Raw genomic sequence first — 17415 nt, 5'->3', positions numbered from 1 at the left:
TTTATTTCATCTACTTTTTAAGGATGAGAAGCAGATGCAAAAACCCATAGCAGTAACTGAAGCAAGCCAACATGCTCGAGAAAGATTTGCCATGATCATGACATTTATCAAAAACTTGATCATGACATTAAAAACTACAACGCATCAACAGAGCTGTCTCTCTATAAGAACAATTGCTCACGAAGAGCTCATATGATGACCCTCAACCTCACATGATTTCTTCTCTCTTCAAAGTGCATTGCAGAATGGGCAAAATTTGGGATCGCCTAACACACACTTTAAGGTGCTAGCTTTAGAAGATCCAATTGTAGATACTCTAGCCAGCGTACAAAACTCACTCAACTTCTTTAATAATTCTTCTTTTTCGCATTGGTTCAGTTACAATGCTTCCCGGGGCACTGTGAGCTTTCCTCCTATGATCTTTTCTCCTTTCAGCTTCAATCATTACACGTCTAAGGACACCAGCCTTGTATATAGGTTTGGGCAAGTGCCTATGCCTGCAGTCATAACAAATAAAATGAGTAGCCAACACTTGTTGATGCTGTAATAATGACTCCGCGAATACCGAGCCAATAAAGTTTTCCAAGGCTAGTTCCAATCGCAAGAGTTTTCCAGCCAAATCCAGTATATTTAAGAGCTAAAATTCTCTCACCTCACAATGCGCTTGACCTCAGGAAGGTGCTTGTAGCGCGTCTTTAGAGCTTCGTTATATTCATGCCTTCTCTGTTCCCTTGGCAGTAGCTACACAAAAGAAATGGGTTGTTATTTACTTATGAAACGCTGTTACACAAGATTTTTATGCAAGAATGTAGCTATAAGGAAATGAAATAATAGAACTAAACATTAATATCAGTGCTCGAAATAAAATCATCAAAAAATTTTAAAGGTTCAGTGCACCACATATCTTGCATTGCTTCAGTAGTTCAGTTAGCATCACCACACACAAAGTACAATATAGATATGACAATGCTGAAAACTCAGTAGCGCTGCAGAAAGGATATGCAAGTATTGAATTTGTGTGGACAAATAAGAAACTTACAATTCCTAATTGTTCAGACGCTTTAGCTTTCCATAACCTCAGATTTGTGTCATCACTTCCTGAAATAACATAGCTTGCATCACAGCTGAACTTGACACAGAATACCCTACATAATCCAGTCAGAAAGCAGACACGTATTAGTGAAGATTGAATCTTCATTTAGACAACTCACAAAAGTTCTGGCTTTAGCACAAAGGCCTCATTTTCTGAAGTGACAAGATACAACAAGACACCAACAAAACGAGTTAAAGCCCCAGATTGTCCTTGCACTATATCGATACTACATTTTCTTGGTTCAATATTACTTGGGTTAAGCAGGGTACAAACCATGGTTAGTTTAAACCACGTGGCATGATTAAAAGGTGCCATGTGTCCAAAACTAAATTTTGAGGTGCTTTTTATAATTTTTGTAAAATTACAGATATAAATAAATTGAAAAAAAAATTAAAAAAAAAATTCAGATGTAGCATGAAAGATGCCACGTGTCCAAAACCAAATTTTGAGACATTTTTTTTCTAAAATTACAGGTTACAAATAAAAAAAAAAGGCTCAAAATTCAGTTTTGGACACAGCACCTTTTAATCACCACATGTATCCTAAGCTAACCATAATTTGTACTCAGCTTAACGACATATTGAACCAAGAAAATATAGTAGTGTAGAGGGCATAATAAAACAAATTGATAGTACAGGGACACACTAATTTAAATCGATGTAGTACAGGGACAATTTGGGGCTTTAACTCCCAGCAAAAATCCTAAGATCAATCAACAAGGTACAAGACCACAAACATTAATGAGAAATATAAATCCAAGAACCTTTGCATTCTCTTTGTGTGATAGATTTCTCGACTGTGACCTCCATTATACTGGAAAATTCGTACCTGCATAGGAAGAAGTTTGATTAAACATAAAATCCATCTTTAATAACTAAACTAACTACATGCGGCAGCATTTGCTTAAATTTAACTCACTGTTCTATCATAAGATCCAGTTACGAATTCCCGACCTGTTGGTGAGAAATCAATATCCATCCTGAAAATGAATAATTGGTGTTAACAAACATCGTCTCCTTGGCAATCGCTAAAATTGACAGAACACCTAAGAAATGTAAGGGTTACTAATACTAAGTTCAAAATTCAAACTCCAGCCATCTTACACTGCAGAAACATGATCTTTGTGTACACACTTGGCTTCATCGAATTTTCTCGCATCATAGCTATAGCAGTTGCAATCCTCATTTGCCTGCATCATTATGCAATATTACTAGTAAATCTTCACAGAATGTAATAAATCAGCTCTACGCAGTAAATCACCATATCAATCAGGTTTCTGAGATTTTTAATCAAATTATTATCAGAATGCAATTTGTTAAAATATCAAAGTGCATTCTCCTACAATCCAGGCAATGATTCCCAAATACTCAGAAATTAAAAACACAAGTTTTAAGGAATGCATCAGCTCATGTGCTTACAGCTGTGAAGTTCATGGGCTCCATTGGGTTCCAAGAAATAGAATTAGTTTTTGTCTGCAGCAAGAAAAAAGAATGTTCACATTATCAAAAGAAAAGGCACAGTACCATGAATCTGGAAATATAGGACAGAATATACTTAAAAGAATTCAAGGCACATATAATATCTGAAAAAACACATTAACAACGGAACACTTTGTAATAAAAAGCATCTACTAAAAGATTTGCAAATTTTCCAGCTTAAATAATGCCCAATATAACATTGTCTATAACATAGAAACCCCCACCTCCTCGTGTCCCCCTCCCCCCTTCTGTCTGGATGAAATTTAGAGTAAAAAGATACTACAATTATAGTTTAATAGGCTCAAAATTATCTAGCAATCCCTACAAAGTAAAAAAAAACTATCTCCAACAACAACAATGGTGTCGGTGAATAACTTGATAAAGCCACGTCTTTGGCTTTTGAACCAATTGTATGCTATTTCACTAACCAGAACTTGGTCACTACTCCCTGAATTACAACTTGACTGAAATCTATGTTATCATAACTTTTCAGACCTGCCTAAGAGTTGGTGGATTAAGAAGTGATAAGAATGCACCTCAATGAACATTGAGGAGTTTATTTCTTTGCATGGAGGGGGGGGGGGGGGAATCACTTGTCATTTTTCAGTTCACTTTACCCAGACAACAAAAAAGTTGATGCAGATCATCAAAAAATGTAAAAAGGAGATCTAAGATCATAACCATGCATTTAACTTTAAGCTGATAAATAATCAGACTTACCCTCATAATAAGTTTCCTTGCTGGAGATGACACGCGTAAGTCGTACAACATTATGCTGCGATCGCTGCAAAAGCAAAAATACACTTCAAATAAGGACGTGTTTAGGTTGATGTCTTTGAGTACACATGCAATTTGTGTCCACATGCATGACTGAAAAAACCCATTCAAGGTAAATAACCGGAGAATATCCATAAATAATGTACATATTGTAAGTATAAAAGGATCTGTTACCCAGCCCTCAATGTCCTGAATATGTGAGGTCACTAACAAGAGAAGAAATTGAAAAGCCCCACAGAACATGCATTGCATGCACAAACACAAGAATATCAACATCAGGACTTTGGCCCTAACAGCTGATTCTGATCCAAAAAATTGAACAATTTATGCAATATCTTCTTAAGCAAGCATAAATACGTTGGCTCTGATAGGATGTCAGGTTGTATTGGTTGCAGGACATGCTGAAAACATAATCATGAAAAGAAATAAGATCCTTGGGAATCCTTAAGATGCAAGTGTTGATTTGTCTTGCATCATTAGAGGAAGCCGACTCTCCATGCTACAAAATGCTATGTCCAATGCCAAATAGCTGAACATGGATGATACCATTCTTCTTTAAGTGCAAAAGGCTCTAAGAAATCTATTATTTCTGTTTCCCAAACTTCACGAGGTGCATAAGAATCTACCTGTGGCAGAATTCATGCAGCTGAAACAACAGACCTAGTCACAAATACTTGAGACAATCAAGGTTCTCTTCAAATAAGGGAAGTGGAAAGACGAGCACAAGTTCAGGGTCAAACTTTGCTGAGCTAGTTTCCATCTTAAAATTCTTACTCTAATTACTTTTAACTCTTAAATCTTAATCTAAGTATGTGTTAAGATTCCTGTATTCATAGCAGTTCATGTACTTGCCGAGTTTTTTAGACATTCAATATCTTAATATACATGACAGAGAATGAAAACATACTCCGAGTAAATTATCCACATCATCAAGCTCAAAATAACAGACCTTAACTTTATATATGCATGCATACCTTGCTGATGTAGCCAAGAGATTTGGTTCCCCTGGATTAAATCGGACAGAGATAACTGAGTCTGTTCCCCACTTAAAACTGTTCACTGGCTGAGACCTAATTATGGTTGGTGTATTAGAGAGTAAATTTAAATAGCTTGTGCACTTTGTAGAAGTAATGAAATGAGATGAGATCAAAACCTATTATGATTCCAAATATCTACTTGGGCACCAGCTGTGGCAAAGAGATCACCACTCCATTGATGGTCAACAGCCCTGAAAACAGCAAGGTGAAGTTCCAAATAAGAGGGATGTTCAAAAAAACACACACCTACATTAGATATACATCGAAACATATTCCCTGAGAAGGCCAAATTGAATTGAAATCTTACCAATATGCATTTTCCCCCATATAAACTGCCCGTGGCTGAAAATACAAGAAATTTTGAATGAGAAGAGAAAACTTAATCAATATACAATTAACAAATATATCAAGAAAGCATTACCTCAGATGAACAATCGGACGAATTGCCTGATTCCATAATAGTAGCTACAGGAACATTCCAAAGCCTGACACTGAACCAAGAAGCTCACAAATTAGTGAAACGTGAACTAAATTCTAAGTTGAAATGAAAGATACATCAAGATACCACAAAGCATTGAGCTTCAAAACCTTATTTTCCATCTTAACAAAATAAATTGTCTTACGTGCAATCAGTTCCACATGATACAAGAGTACTCCCATCTGTAGAGGCAGTCAGACCTCTTACAGCACCTTGGTGACCGGGAAATCTACAAACTGTTCTCCTGTTGATTCAGATCTCATAAGTCAAACATCATCACATGCACAACATCGACCTATCAACATATGATCCACTGAAAGTATATGTAAAAAAATTGCAAGACCTGATCTAGGAATCCTTTTTTTTTTCTTTTTTTCTTTTAAAATGCATTTTGTTGGTCCTGGGATCCTTAAAAAATATCCTAGCATCATGATAAGACAATTGATAAGCAAACAAATTTCTCTGTGGCCCTAACCTGATCACTTCTATTACATTTCCAAACCCCACAAAAGCGTTCATAAGTAGATAAACATCAAAATGGTAGTATCATACTCATCTTAAAAAGCTAATCTGCATAGTCATTACTTCCACAGGTCACTTCTATTACAAAAGTGGGACACATAATGGCACCAAGTAAGAAATAGTTGCTGTCTGTTTTTCTTTTCCAATTTTCAGCTAAAAGAAACAAAGATCAATCAACAGTCTTACATGCCATAGGTTGGCCTGCAATACATACGGAAACAAGACAAGAAGGAACAAAAACGCTATAACAGTCTCTCTGGTACCACCAGTTCTTTTCTCTTCCCATGCTGACCTCAATATATGCGTGTAATATCCAACATACAAGAAACTTAAACGCAGCTTATAAATGATCTAAGAAGTATAAACTTTAAACTGAAGAATGCCGCATGAGATTACCTGTTAGCTATATCCCAAAGGCGAATATCTGCAAACATCACAAAAACAATGAAAAATCAGAAATATTAAACTAATTTAAAGCAAAAATTTGAAATGTTAAAAAATATATATATACTAAGTAACAAATTTAAATGCTAAATTGAATCACATAATCAAATGAGAAATGCTAAACACATCAAAATACCTCCATCCATAGAACCAGAAAAAATCCCTTTTAAGTAATTTGGGTTTTTTGCCATACACGAAACTGCATCAATATGCCCATCCATTGCGCCAATAAACGGCCTTGCAAATATCTTTAATAACAATTATAATCCCAATTAACCATTTTAAACAACAAAAACGCCAAATAAACAAAACAAAATAATTCAACTCAATTTTTTTTTTTTTAAAAAACATTAAATTACCTTATCCAATTTGGCAGCATTAAGTGCCCTCTGATACTCCACTGCTTTCTCTTGTGTTCTTAGGTTTGGGTCGAAATTGTGAAACACTCTCTAATCCAAATTAGCACAAAAATAAGCAGAAAAAATAAAAACGAAGAAAGGAGCTTCCATTATATTCAATAAGTAGAATTCCAGACAGAAAAATAAAGGGTCACTTTTCAAGAGGTCAATTAATACAAAATTAGAGATTTTTCTGTTCAATCAGTTCATAAAAAAATTAGCGATTTTTAAGAGGTGCGTTCTGCAAAATTTAATAAATTTATTGGATTTTTAGAGAGAGAAAAATCTTACTTGAAGATCCTGGCTACGTTCTCGAGTGAATTCATCAGTCGAGCGTGAAATTACTTTCACTTTCATTTTGAAAAATTTTTACAAATTCAAAAGTATTGACAGAAGAAAGAGAGAGTTCTGGCTCAGTTTGTCATCGGAGAGAGAAAAATCATAGAGGGAGAAAGGGAGGGGCAGCGTGGTTTTAGCTAAAACCCTACAGAAGGAAAGAGAGGGAGAAACATAAAGGCTGTGGGCCGGAAATCTAAACGTGCTTACAAAATAAAGCCCAATGTTAAATATGTATCGAGCCCATACATCAATGATTTTGATGGTGGGTCAAAATGGGCTTGTTACCTTTCCACCACCCAGTCAGTGAATGAATTTATTGTTAATAAAAGAATAAATAATATATACATATTGTACATGATATATTATAATAAACCTAGTAAAATAATAAATAAATTACATTGGTTTTCAAAATTCTATTAGGTAAATTAAAGTTTTTATAAAATTATATGTTTATATTCCATGTAAGAAAATGCAAGTGCACCATATCATATATTCCAATCACATTTCTAATACTTCTTGTTTTTTTTTTAGTGAATTTAATTGTAAAATTTGAGGGATTCTTGTAAGATGGCTGTTTCTAGCATCATAAATGTTCTAATAATATATTTTAGTTTTCTCCAATATCTCATTATTCGTAGATTTGAGGTCACAAAAGTTTAGTTTACATAGCTCTAACTAATGAAAATGACATGAATTATCATGAAAAATGGATGCTTTCATCATTGATATTTGATGCTCTGGCATGATCCCTGAATGACAACACCGTGCCACATCAAAGCTCTGCCATGCTTGAACCAAAATTAGCTATTTCTTGAATCCCTCAAGAATCATGCTTCAAGTTTATCCTACCATGCAAGGTAGTGCTTTTTCTTTCCAAGATTTGTTTGCATTTCCATTTAAAACTTCATGAAAATTTTGAAGCTAATATTGGAAAGTTTTGAACTAGAAAAGCTGGAGCAAAACATTGTTGAATGCTTTGAGAAACTAAAATGGTAACTTTCACTTTAGTATACAGTTTATGCAGTTCATTTCTATATAAAATCAGAAATAAAGTGTTATAATACAAGCATTTGGAACTTTCTGCAAACCTCATTAAAAAGCACTCTGCAAAAACAAGGTGGAAAAAAATTGTAGATCTAGCACAAACATGAAACCCTGTTTCAATAAATTAAGCAAACTTGTCAAGAGTTGCCATGCATTTGGGTTATGTTCTCCCTCTTCATAGATTTCAGAGTGCGCATTTGTCTCCACTAATCCACAATGTTTGCTAATATATTGGAGAAAGAAAGATTGGCAGAAGTTGACATGCAACGTGCATACAAATTCAAACCTGGCCGAAAATCCCAAGGTAATCAGGCAAGGTCTACAATTCGTATTTGATTGAATAAGCTCTATAGAAGTCTCTGTGAGCAACTACTGATCTTCTCTGTAATCTGGGTTCTCCTTCAATATGACAAACCCTTCAAGAATGGCTGTAAGAGGAATATACCTGCAGAACCAAGTACTTGTTAGAGCACTATCAACCAATAACAGAAAAGTTAATGGTAACTTCAAAGAAAAATTCTCACTTCTCGGTAGCCAGTTCAGCCCGATCACCAGCAGCTAGAAGAACTGGGGTTGAGTGGGTCTGGAAACCAGTAATGGTCTTGGGTCTTCCTGCTTGACCAACAACATCAACTGCCTGTCCCACTCGAACAGGTACAGGTAAAGGCTTCAGATTCTCATCCACTGTCAACAACATTCTTGGCTGTGGCCACATAGAAAAACAAATTGGCAGTGAGAAGCAAGTGATTCACAAGGTAAAAAGGAAGCAGATAATGGAGGTTGATGTGTCCAAATTCTAACAAACCTGCATTGCTAGAACAAGGAAGTAGAGGACATAGTGATATTTCCCAAAAATGATCGCTTTCATATCAAGACAGGCATGAAGCATTGTTATTAGACCAGCAAGTGCAGTCCTGTAGAGAGAAAATAAAATAATAATTCAAAAAAGAAAAGAACACTCATAGATCCCATCAAATGATTCCAGGGAAAGCCAATTTTCACCGAAGGAGATTTCTTACGGTGATAGTAAGAAGCGATCAGAATGATATGGATTGAGGGTCAATAAGCCCTTCCCCAAGTGTACCAGACCTTGGGCAATTCGCACCTGCATGGGCCAAGTGGAATCAGTCAGCTAATCTCTGATGGAACCCAGCAGCACAATTAGAAAACTAAAGACACATTTAGAATAAGCATTACACAGAAAAGAAGGCTGGAATCTTTGTAATAATAGCTGGAAAGATTGCGAAGCATTCCAGCTATGCGAGCATTGTTAGTTCCAGCACCCATCAAACCTAAGGAAATAACCGCAGCCTGCAGCATTTGAAAAAACAAGCAACTTTTAGAGGGTAAGCAACAGAATAAAATTTAAACCGTGAACCAAAGTGTGATCTTACCATTGCAACTTCTGAATCTGTATCGTGGCTAAGTCTACTTAATGTGTCCATAACATTAACCTGGCAGATATATGAAATAAAAATCATCAGCAAACAACACTTGTTTTGAATTCTCAGAAACAATTTAAAGAGTAGAAATTTAGATATGCAATCACAAGAAAAACTATTTGAAAAAAAAAAAAAAAAACCACAAGAAAAACTATGTTAAATTTTTATTTCCCTCAATCTATGGACAGACAGACTGAAAGCCAAATGAACAGGTGAAAAGGGAAAAAGCAATTAATTGATTATTATCTCACTTTCTTTGTTTTTTCATCTACATAGATTGATTACAAGAATTTCTCCATTCATAACTGGAATTATAAAAGAATTTACTTAGTTTGCTTACCCAGCCCTGGTAATTATTTCAATAGTCAGTTAAAATCATCATAGTATACTTGTGCAAAATAGGCAAATTTTCAAATCACTACAAAAAGACTTTTTATACCTTAGGGTTTGATATACAGAGGAGTCCAAGGGCCAAAGGAACTGCTCTACGGATATTCTGCTGTCCATATTGTAACAGATGTTCCAATGAGCGAATTGCCATTTCAAGGCCCAACTCCTCAGCCATTGCTATCATAGCAATCCCAAGAACAGCTGGTCCCTGGTGAGTTTCGCCTTTCTCAAGGATTTCAGCACAACGACCAAGAAGGTTTTGAACCTATGAGAAAAGGAGTTAGCTACTAAGAAGGATGACTTAATATATCAGTAGCATTAAATGAATCAAATAGATTACCTTAAGAACATTCCCAGTGCCTGCATAGGCACAGGAAAGCAGTGTCATATAACAATACTTTCTTATTTTCTCATCAAATGTCTTGGACACTTCTGCTGTGGCCTCCACACTTTCCTGTTGAACACACATAAAAAAAATCAAATAAAAAAGTTACAAGTGTCCCAGATTCATTTGACAAAAATGTTAGTGCGCAATAAATGAACCCCATGCACAATGTGGCAACAATACTTGACATAATAATACATGGAGTACAAAAGTAAATATTGGATTCCATAATAGCCTCCTCAAGTTGTAATTACCTGCTTCCCAAGATATAGAAGACCAAGGCCAAGTGGCAAAAATCGAGTAAGGGGGTCCTGCAAGTCTGACTTGCTCCTCTCCATCAACGACAATATAATAGCATGTGCAACCACTTCATTGCAGGAACCCACACAAACCAAGCCCAATGAGATCGCAGCAAATGCTATTACATCAAGTGGAGCTTTTGCATCATTAAGTACCAGGGACAATTTCCTGCATATCTGTCAATCACAAAAACACATAAGAAATCAAATGACAACGCACTTGTAAGCCCCTAATCATATAACATCACAATCTTTCCCTCTAATAATAACTTCTCAAACTCCAGTAGACATTTAACTAAACAAATATTTTAAACATCGCTAACAAGAATGATAATTTAGTGAATCAACAGTTGGATCAGTAAACTGAATAAAAGATGACTAATAAAAACACAGCCAACATCAGGGAGTTGAAATTTCTACAGCACACAAAGATGAAAGGGAAAAACTGTTTATTTACTAAGATAATAGTTGCTATGGGCTACAAATTTATCAGAAGGAAAAGAAAGCTCACCTGCTCATTCTGAGTACCAGCATATGCAATTCCTAGCCCCATTATTGCACCAATTCGGATAGATGGTTCTTCTTTATCAACAAAATCATCAAGAAGTGCCAAGGCCTGAGAAAAGAAATCAAGTCAGAGAGAAATACATAATTTATAATTTATTGGTAACAAATTATGTTACTCTGGCACAAAAATTAAAAGAACTCACAGGATCACAGTCGTTTCTGATACCACAATTGACAATTCCAACCCCTAGTAGGGCACCAGAAATCACATGGTTGTCATTGCTGTGGAAATACTTATCAAGCTGAGCGAGCCCAGAGTCAACATCCCACATTAAAATCATACCCTGTAAAGGTAACATCAGTGAGATTTTTGCAGGCAGGTTGAAATTCACAGTAAATCACGTAAAGAACAAAAGCATACCAGGCTTGCTGCAGCACTGGTCTTCCCATGTTCTTTATTCTTGAAAAGCCAATTTCCTGAACCACCACTTGAAGAGTCTGTTGGAGGTGTCATTAACTTATCCTGTTACAAACATAAGTAAACAAATGTCAGTATAACCCACAACTTCGAGCATTTGCATGAAAAAAATATATATATATTTACCTGTCCAAAACCTGCATTTACAAATGCGTTAACAAATGTAGCAGCCAAATTCTGTTTGGCTGAATCAACACTAGAACCAGCACTAGCCCGGCCATCAAGCAAGTGTGCCTAACAAAAAAATAAAGCAATCAAACCATGAAGTTGGTATAGAAAAGACAAATATGATTGAATTATATACTTGTATAGAAATATAAAACATTTGGATAGTAAAATCTCATTCCAGCATCATACAGAATCAAAAGTTCAAACCTTATAGATATCTTCAGGAGATTTGGGCTCCATGACCTCAATATCACGAGCAAGGGTAAGGTAACCCTCACTTAATTTGGTGTTGTTGATTATTTCCTCCAATACTTCTCTGTCTATATCATCTGAAGCAATATCATCATCAAGTTCAAAAGCAGTACCCTGAAAAAAATGAAATACCAGTTAACCACTGAGCACAAATGTATCAATAATTGCAACAAAACTAATTCAATACACATTTGTAAAACTTACATGTCGAGCAAGGATGTAAGAAAATTGTTTCTTTTGCTGCACATCATCACAAGAAGTATAGACCTGCTTGATATACTGCCATCATACACAAAGTTGTTAGGAATTAAACCACAATTACTTTTTATGCATAATAGATTCAATTTATTTGCATCAGACACAAATTACTCATACATAAGGTTACTCAAGTCAATGAACTCAAACAAGCAAACCTGCAAGTCATTGAGGAATAATGCAATCTGAAGTGCGCTTGCATACTCCGTAAATTTTATATATATCTCATATGCTATTTTCAGAACTACCAAATCATCTGGTCCAGGAAGGTATCTGCAAAATATTGCAAATTGAAATGTCAACACCATACACACATGATCTACTATTGAACATAGAGCAGGGTTGAAGACATTGTCCTTTGAATGCCATATATATATATATATATATATATAATATCTTTCTTTCTCTTTCATTCAAGAAGAAGAATTGGAAGTGAAGACTTCTTAAAAATTTTGTTCCACAAGAAGCATTCTCTTACTTAATTCTTCATCGCTCAATATGATAACTAGTCTAAAGTTGGGTGTACTTACAAGCTTTTTTGGTAGTTAAATGGTGCATATACATGGGCATTTATTTTGAAGATTTGCGCAATTAAGTAATGATAAGCAACTATAAGACATGTTATGTTGTAAGATTTTATAACAACGTAAATGTGGAAAGATTTATTCTTTGAAATCTATTGGTCAAAAAGTCCTAGTAAATCATGACTGTAATACACTCACTTTGCTGCACTGGTGAGGTAGAGACAAGTCCTCTTGAAATTTGTTTTGTCCACATACTTACTTAAAATATTAAGGTCTTCAACCTGGATTTAGTCAAAACAAAATATTTTCAGAGGAAGAAAAGAAAATTGATAAAAGAATACTAGGAAGATTGAAGAAATAATATTGGGCTTTACCTCCATTAAAAGGTCCACGGCTTCAGGTTCAGCATTGTGCTGCGAAACAATAAAAATGATCAGATATAAAAAGCACAGTTATTGATATGGGGATATGGTAGACAGCGTTTGGATATTTTCAGTACTAGCTTGGTACTTCTGGTGTACATCAAGACTCAATCCTGCATCCATGTTCCATTTAAGGGAACTTATCTCAAAATACGATTTCAAGGCATACCTTCATGTGAAATGCAACAATCTGTTGTACAAGCTCAATCAGATCATCATTTGAGGCCTCTTCACTCTGTAAGCAGCACAAAAATAATTGGAATTAAGAACACAGGGAACATATATGAGAGTTCATGACAGATTTTTCACAGTTCAATACAAAACACCCCTGAGCATCATGATCCCAGGCACCAATCTATAAACAAAAGTGTCACTGTGGAAGCAATGAAAAGCTTAATGCTAGAAGAACAAACACAAGAATAAGTGAGTATTAATTAAATTATACAGAAACATCAGGCTGTTTGAATGCAATCCTCCAGATAGCATAGTGATGCTTTAAACTGTAAACACACTTTTGATGGATGCTTTAAACTGTAAACACACTTTTGATGGATACTTTAAACTGGAAAGTACACATCAGATAGAAGAACATTTTCATTGCCTGACAAGTTTGCTTAACAAGTCATTTCAATCTTCAAAAGCATTACTAAAGGATAAATTTCTAACCTGTCGCTTTGTGTACTCTTGAGCAATTTCTCCAGCCAAATTCCTGCCGACAAAAAAATCATGACGTTAAGATTGATTCATACACATAATATATGTATGTAACTGTGAGAGTGTCTCTTCATAACTATTAAATGCTAAACGATCCTCTCTACCCAGTTACTCCAATAGGTTGCTAATCAATTAAAAAAACAGAACTGCAAAATTCATTAAATCAACAATGCTAGTAGATCACAGAAAAGAAAATTGAGCAACCGAGTTCTAAGAACCTGTTGCAACACAAAATGCATGCACAAATTTTAAAAGCTGTAGAAAAAGAAAAAAGGCTTCAAGCTTTTTTTTTCAATGATCAAGGAAGAAATTTTATTGAATGGATAGAATGATTAACTGCAATAAACAGAACAAGACATCCTCTTAAAAAGATAGAACATCCCAATTCTAGAAATTTATCACAACTAACTTGTTATAAAAGCACTTGCAGCTGCGCTCAATACATTGCAGCCAAAAAAACTCTGTATAGCAGTAACCATTTTTTTTTTTCAAATATATCGTGATTAGAAGAGCTTAAACTTGCAAGCCCAGGGAAAAAACAATACCACAGCGACACATAACCAGCACACAAACCAAGCCTTCATCACAATAAAAAGCATGTCCAACTCCATTTTGTATCCTACTCGTATGAAAAATGTTCTTAGTGAGATGATCTCACCTTACATACTCATGGCCCCATGAACCAATATCACCCTCTGAACCCAACAATCTGTATTTTAAGCTTTCCTGAAAGAGTCATCAAATGAAAAACAGATGCAAGTGAATGAACTACTAGTGCTTCAGATTAACATGTGCAGAATAAATATAAACATTCAGAATCATGCACCAAGCATATATGCAAGAGAAAATACGTGATAAACAAAACAAACATTAATAGGAAAGAAGGGGGAAATATAGGGGTGACAAGAGCAAAGGTGCAGACTAAGTACGCCCTTGCATAGCATGCCAATCACTGGAAAATAAGATAGAACAAACTTAAACCATAAAACATGTAGGCATACCCGTTCTCCCTCTGCAGACATGGTCAGCGCCAAAACTGAGAGTATATCTGCCAAGTATTTCTGCATAAAAAAACTAATTAATGTCTGAGCTACTGTGATTGATATTAAGGGACAACATCCAACTTCACAATATACCTTCAGATCGGCTTCAGACATTTTTTCATAATGTGCTTTTAAGGTTCCATAATGTGGTCGAAGAAACTTCAATGGCTTTGGAACTGAAGTCATTGAACTCGTTGAGCTTCGAATTTCCTGTCTGCAAGGGAAAAAAATGCATTGTCAATAACCACACGCTATTCAAAATTTGTTTCCTGAAAGTTGATATTAACTGGTAGAAAAATCATTACACTTTTAACACAACAACACATGAAGCCATGCAAGACATTCTCAATCTTTTGATACACAAAACGAGAAGCTGAGATTTCTTCACTCTTGAAAAGCCACGATAGACTAAAAAACATACTCACAACCATTATAGCATTTGTGGCTGTCAAAACACCGTCTTAATCGGTACAATAATTAATGACGAAGACCAAGCCAGTCCACCCATTCAATAAGTGTAGCCAGGAGCACACAGATTTGGCTCCTCTCAAGTTAAGTAAATCAAAATCATTGATTTTGAAATCAATGGTTTGGGTTTTTTTATATAAATAAATAATCACAAATTTTAAAAGGATTCAAACCACCCACTAACTTGGTGAAATGAGATCCTAACTATTGATTTCAAAATCAATGGTTTGGATTTAACTAACATGATCGATCATGTTACCCCTAGCTTGAGGGGAGCTCAATCCAAGAGCACACATACCCCTTCCAAAGCTCCATCTTATAAACATTGGCAGTCACGACCCATCTTCTAAATGACTTTCATGTTGAAGTCTAGATTTGTTAATCCAAAAAATCAAGCCCTAAATTCCAAGAGAAATCCCATACCCTTTTACAACGGTAATAAACACAGCCAAACTATCAGTGCAATTCCCATAAGAAACCAATTGCATTCCTATATATTACCAAATATCACTCACCCTTCACGTCAGCTTCACAGTTTCAAATTCCTTCCAATTTATCATCACCAACAAATTATCATCAAAATTAGCAGAAACAAAAACTCTAAAGTTGCAGACTTTGAATGAATCAGTCACTACCTCAAACTCTCAAGAGCAAGCTTTTGAACTCCAGGTTCAGGATCTTGAACTCTTTCCACATACAACTCCAATTGCTGCTTCAATGCCAAGTCCTCCTCCGACTACACGGCAAAAACCCGCATCAAATCAATAAAAAAAAGTAACAAAGTTGCTCTCAATCTTCAATGAATAAAACCCTAAAGTGAGAAATTAAAGTAAATGAAACTTACTAAATCGTCGTCTTTCTTCTCCTCTTTCTTCTTCGACGGCGGCGCCTTCACCGGCTCATCGTTTTTGGTTGCACCTCCGCTGCCACTCGCCTTGTTCGTTTCCGGCGCCATAATTTCTTTTAATTAATTAATTAATTATTTGTAGTAGGAAGCATGAGAGAGGGACACTATTAGCTTTTATCTTTGAGACTAATGTATTTATGCTATAGCGACTTAGAGAAGAAGAGGTTGAATTAGTGAGTAATTCAATATGAGTACTCAAACTTTATAATTTTACAATGAGGTTCTCAAACAATAATAAAATTGTAGTTGTTAAACCCGCCCTTCTTGTCGGTTTAACCCGGGAAATTTGGGGCTTGGGGCTGAATCGGGTCGGGTTTCTAGTTAAATACAAGAAGACATTGACGTGGTAAAACATGGTTGTTTTAATTGGATTGAGTTTTCAATGATTTAATATTAAAAAAGTTAATATTAAAAAAATAAAAAATGTTATTTTCTTAATAAAAATAAATGAGCTAATAACTTAATTTTGTTTTTTAAAATTGGCTCATATGAGTCTATAACTATGAACAAAACATGAAAACGATAAGATATGGTATTTAAATAGTATATTTTTTTAATATTTTTAAGATACCTCCTAATCACTCACGTCCAAAATTAATACTATAATTTCAATTATTTCCACTGTTATGGAAATTTTAGTATTTTTATTTTTTAACTTTTAATTATAATTCTACATCAACATAAATTTACTTACATGACTTTTAATGAATATTATTAAATAAGATAAAAAATTATATCTTCAAGATATTTAATATCAATAAGTATTTTGTTTTAAGAGAGACGTATATTATTAACAAAAACATTTAGTCGTGTGAGCATTTAATAGTTGCAAATTCATTGCTTATCTTCTCATAAATTATTATGAATTAAAATAGTTTAATTTTTTTAAAAAAAAATTGCTCTTCAAATTCTTTTCTTGCACAATTAAACTATTTTGATCTCAAATTAACACCCAATTATATTTTTTTAATAAAGAATTGAATTGAAAATAAAAAATTAAAGTGCAAAGGATAGGTAAAATAAATAGTGTATTAGAATTTTGTTTAACAAGTTCATTTTAACTCCCATCATTTTTAATTATTAGGTAATCAGTTTTTTTAGTATTTTGAAATTCAATTTTAGTACCAAATTTTATTTCACTTATTTTCGAGTCCCTTTTTTGTGAGAGCATAGAAAGACTTACTAAATTTCGGCGTATAAAGAGAAATTCATTATTAATAACAATTCAAAATAATTGATTTTGATGTTAATATGTTATCATTTCATGATGGGAGTTTAACCTAGGTGTTTTTCTTCATTCTCTTTACCTAATGAGATAGATCTTATCGCGGGAATCATTTTGGCCTTGGGTTAATTTTTTTTATATATATATCATGGATAGGTTTATCAAGATGTTTATGATATTTTATAGGTGTGTTTGGGTAAAAAATGAGTTTTAAATAGAAAACAAAAACCAAACTCATGATTTTCTAACGGCTAATTTGTAGAAGCAAATGACACGTCATCTGATGTTTTTTTTTTTAAAAAAAGAAATTTGTCTATCATTTTAAG

At 34.5% G+C, this 17415-nt stretch overlaps 2 protein-coding genes across 2 annotated transcripts; both read right to left on the bottom strand.

The window, feature by feature from the left end:
• Positions 1 to 72: 72 nt before the first annotated feature.
• On the bottom strand, positions 73 to 6729 carry LOC7459966 (uncharacterized). Its single transcript, XM_024605897.2, has 17 exons — positions 6519 to 6729; positions 6189 to 6278; positions 5966 to 6077; positions 5782 to 5809; positions 5009 to 5107; positions 4807 to 4876; positions 4693 to 4727; positions 4502 to 4576; positions 4323 to 4418; positions 3292 to 3355; positions 2512 to 2565; positions 2197 to 2282; positions 2012 to 2072; positions 1857 to 1921; positions 1040 to 1145; positions 653 to 741; positions 73 to 497 (listed from the first exon to the last, which is right to left on the bottom strand). Exons 1-17 carry the CDS (start codon positions 6582 to 6584, stop codon positions 335 to 337), a joined length of 1359 nt encoding a protein of 452 aa, XP_024461665.2. The 5' UTR covers positions 6585 to 6729; the 3' UTR covers positions 73 to 334.
• An 809-nt stretch (positions 6730 to 7538) lies between these two features.
• On the bottom strand, positions 7539 to 15999 carry LOC7469564 (26S proteasome non-ATPase regulatory subunit 2 homolog A). The gene is made up of 25 exons (XM_024605725.2): positions 15802 to 15999; positions 15593 to 15693; positions 14583 to 14703; positions 14448 to 14507; positions 14105 to 14172; positions 13399 to 13441; positions 12902 to 12967; positions 12685 to 12723; positions 12509 to 12591; positions 11945 to 12059; positions 11736 to 11810; positions 11487 to 11645; positions 11238 to 11345; positions 11055 to 11156; positions 10837 to 10977; positions 10638 to 10742; positions 10082 to 10303; positions 9783 to 9896; positions 9492 to 9707; positions 9005 to 9064; positions 8808 to 8921; positions 8630 to 8715; positions 8416 to 8524; positions 8135 to 8313; positions 7539 to 8055 (listed from the first exon to the last, which is right to left on the bottom strand). The coding sequence occupies exons 1-25, from the start codon at positions 15910 to 15912 to the stop codon at positions 7980 to 7982; spliced, it is 2673 nt and encodes an 890-aa protein (XP_024461493.1). The 5' UTR covers positions 15913 to 15999; the 3' UTR covers positions 7539 to 7979.
• Between the last annotated feature and the right edge of the window lie 1416 nt (positions 16000 to 17415).

This window comes from Populus trichocarpa, chromosome 7 (assembly GCF_000002775.5).
Source record: "Populus trichocarpa isolate Nisqually-1 chromosome 7, P.trichocarpa_v4.1, whole genome shotgun sequence".
Taxonomy (NCBI): Eukaryota; Viridiplantae; Streptophyta; class Magnoliopsida; order Malpighiales; family Salicaceae; genus Populus; species Populus trichocarpa.
Note: the sequence above shows the minus strand (reverse complement) of the source record. Positions and strands in the feature narration are given on the sequence as shown.

Excerpts from the sequence above, each read along its gene's own strand:
- LOC7459966 (XM_024605897.2), bottom strand. The coding sequence starts at position 6,584 with ATGAAAGTGAAAGTAATTTCACGCTCGACTGATGAATTCACTCGAGAA. Across the intron at positions 2,283-2,511 it reads AGCCCATGAACTTCACAGCT|GCAAATGAGGATTGCAACTG; the intron begins GTAAGCACATGA and ends ATAATGATGCAG. Across the intron at positions 742-1,039 it reads CGTCTGAACAATTAGGAATT|CTACTGCCAAGGGAACAGAG; the intron begins GTAAGTTTCTTA and ends TCTTTTGTGTAG.
- LOC7469564 (XM_024605725.2), bottom strand. The coding sequence starts at position 15,912 with ATGGCGCCGGAAACGAACAAGGCGAGTGGCAGCGGAGGTGCAACCAAA. Across the intron at positions 14,704-15,592 it reads CTTGCTCTTGAGAGTTTGAG|ACAGGAAATTCGAAGCTCAA; the intron begins GTAGTGACTGAT and ends TTTCCCTTGCAG. Across the intron at positions 8,525-8,629 it reads GATCGCTTCTTACTATCACC|GACTGCACTTGCTGGTCTAA; the intron begins GTAAGAAATCTC and ends TTCTCTCTACAG.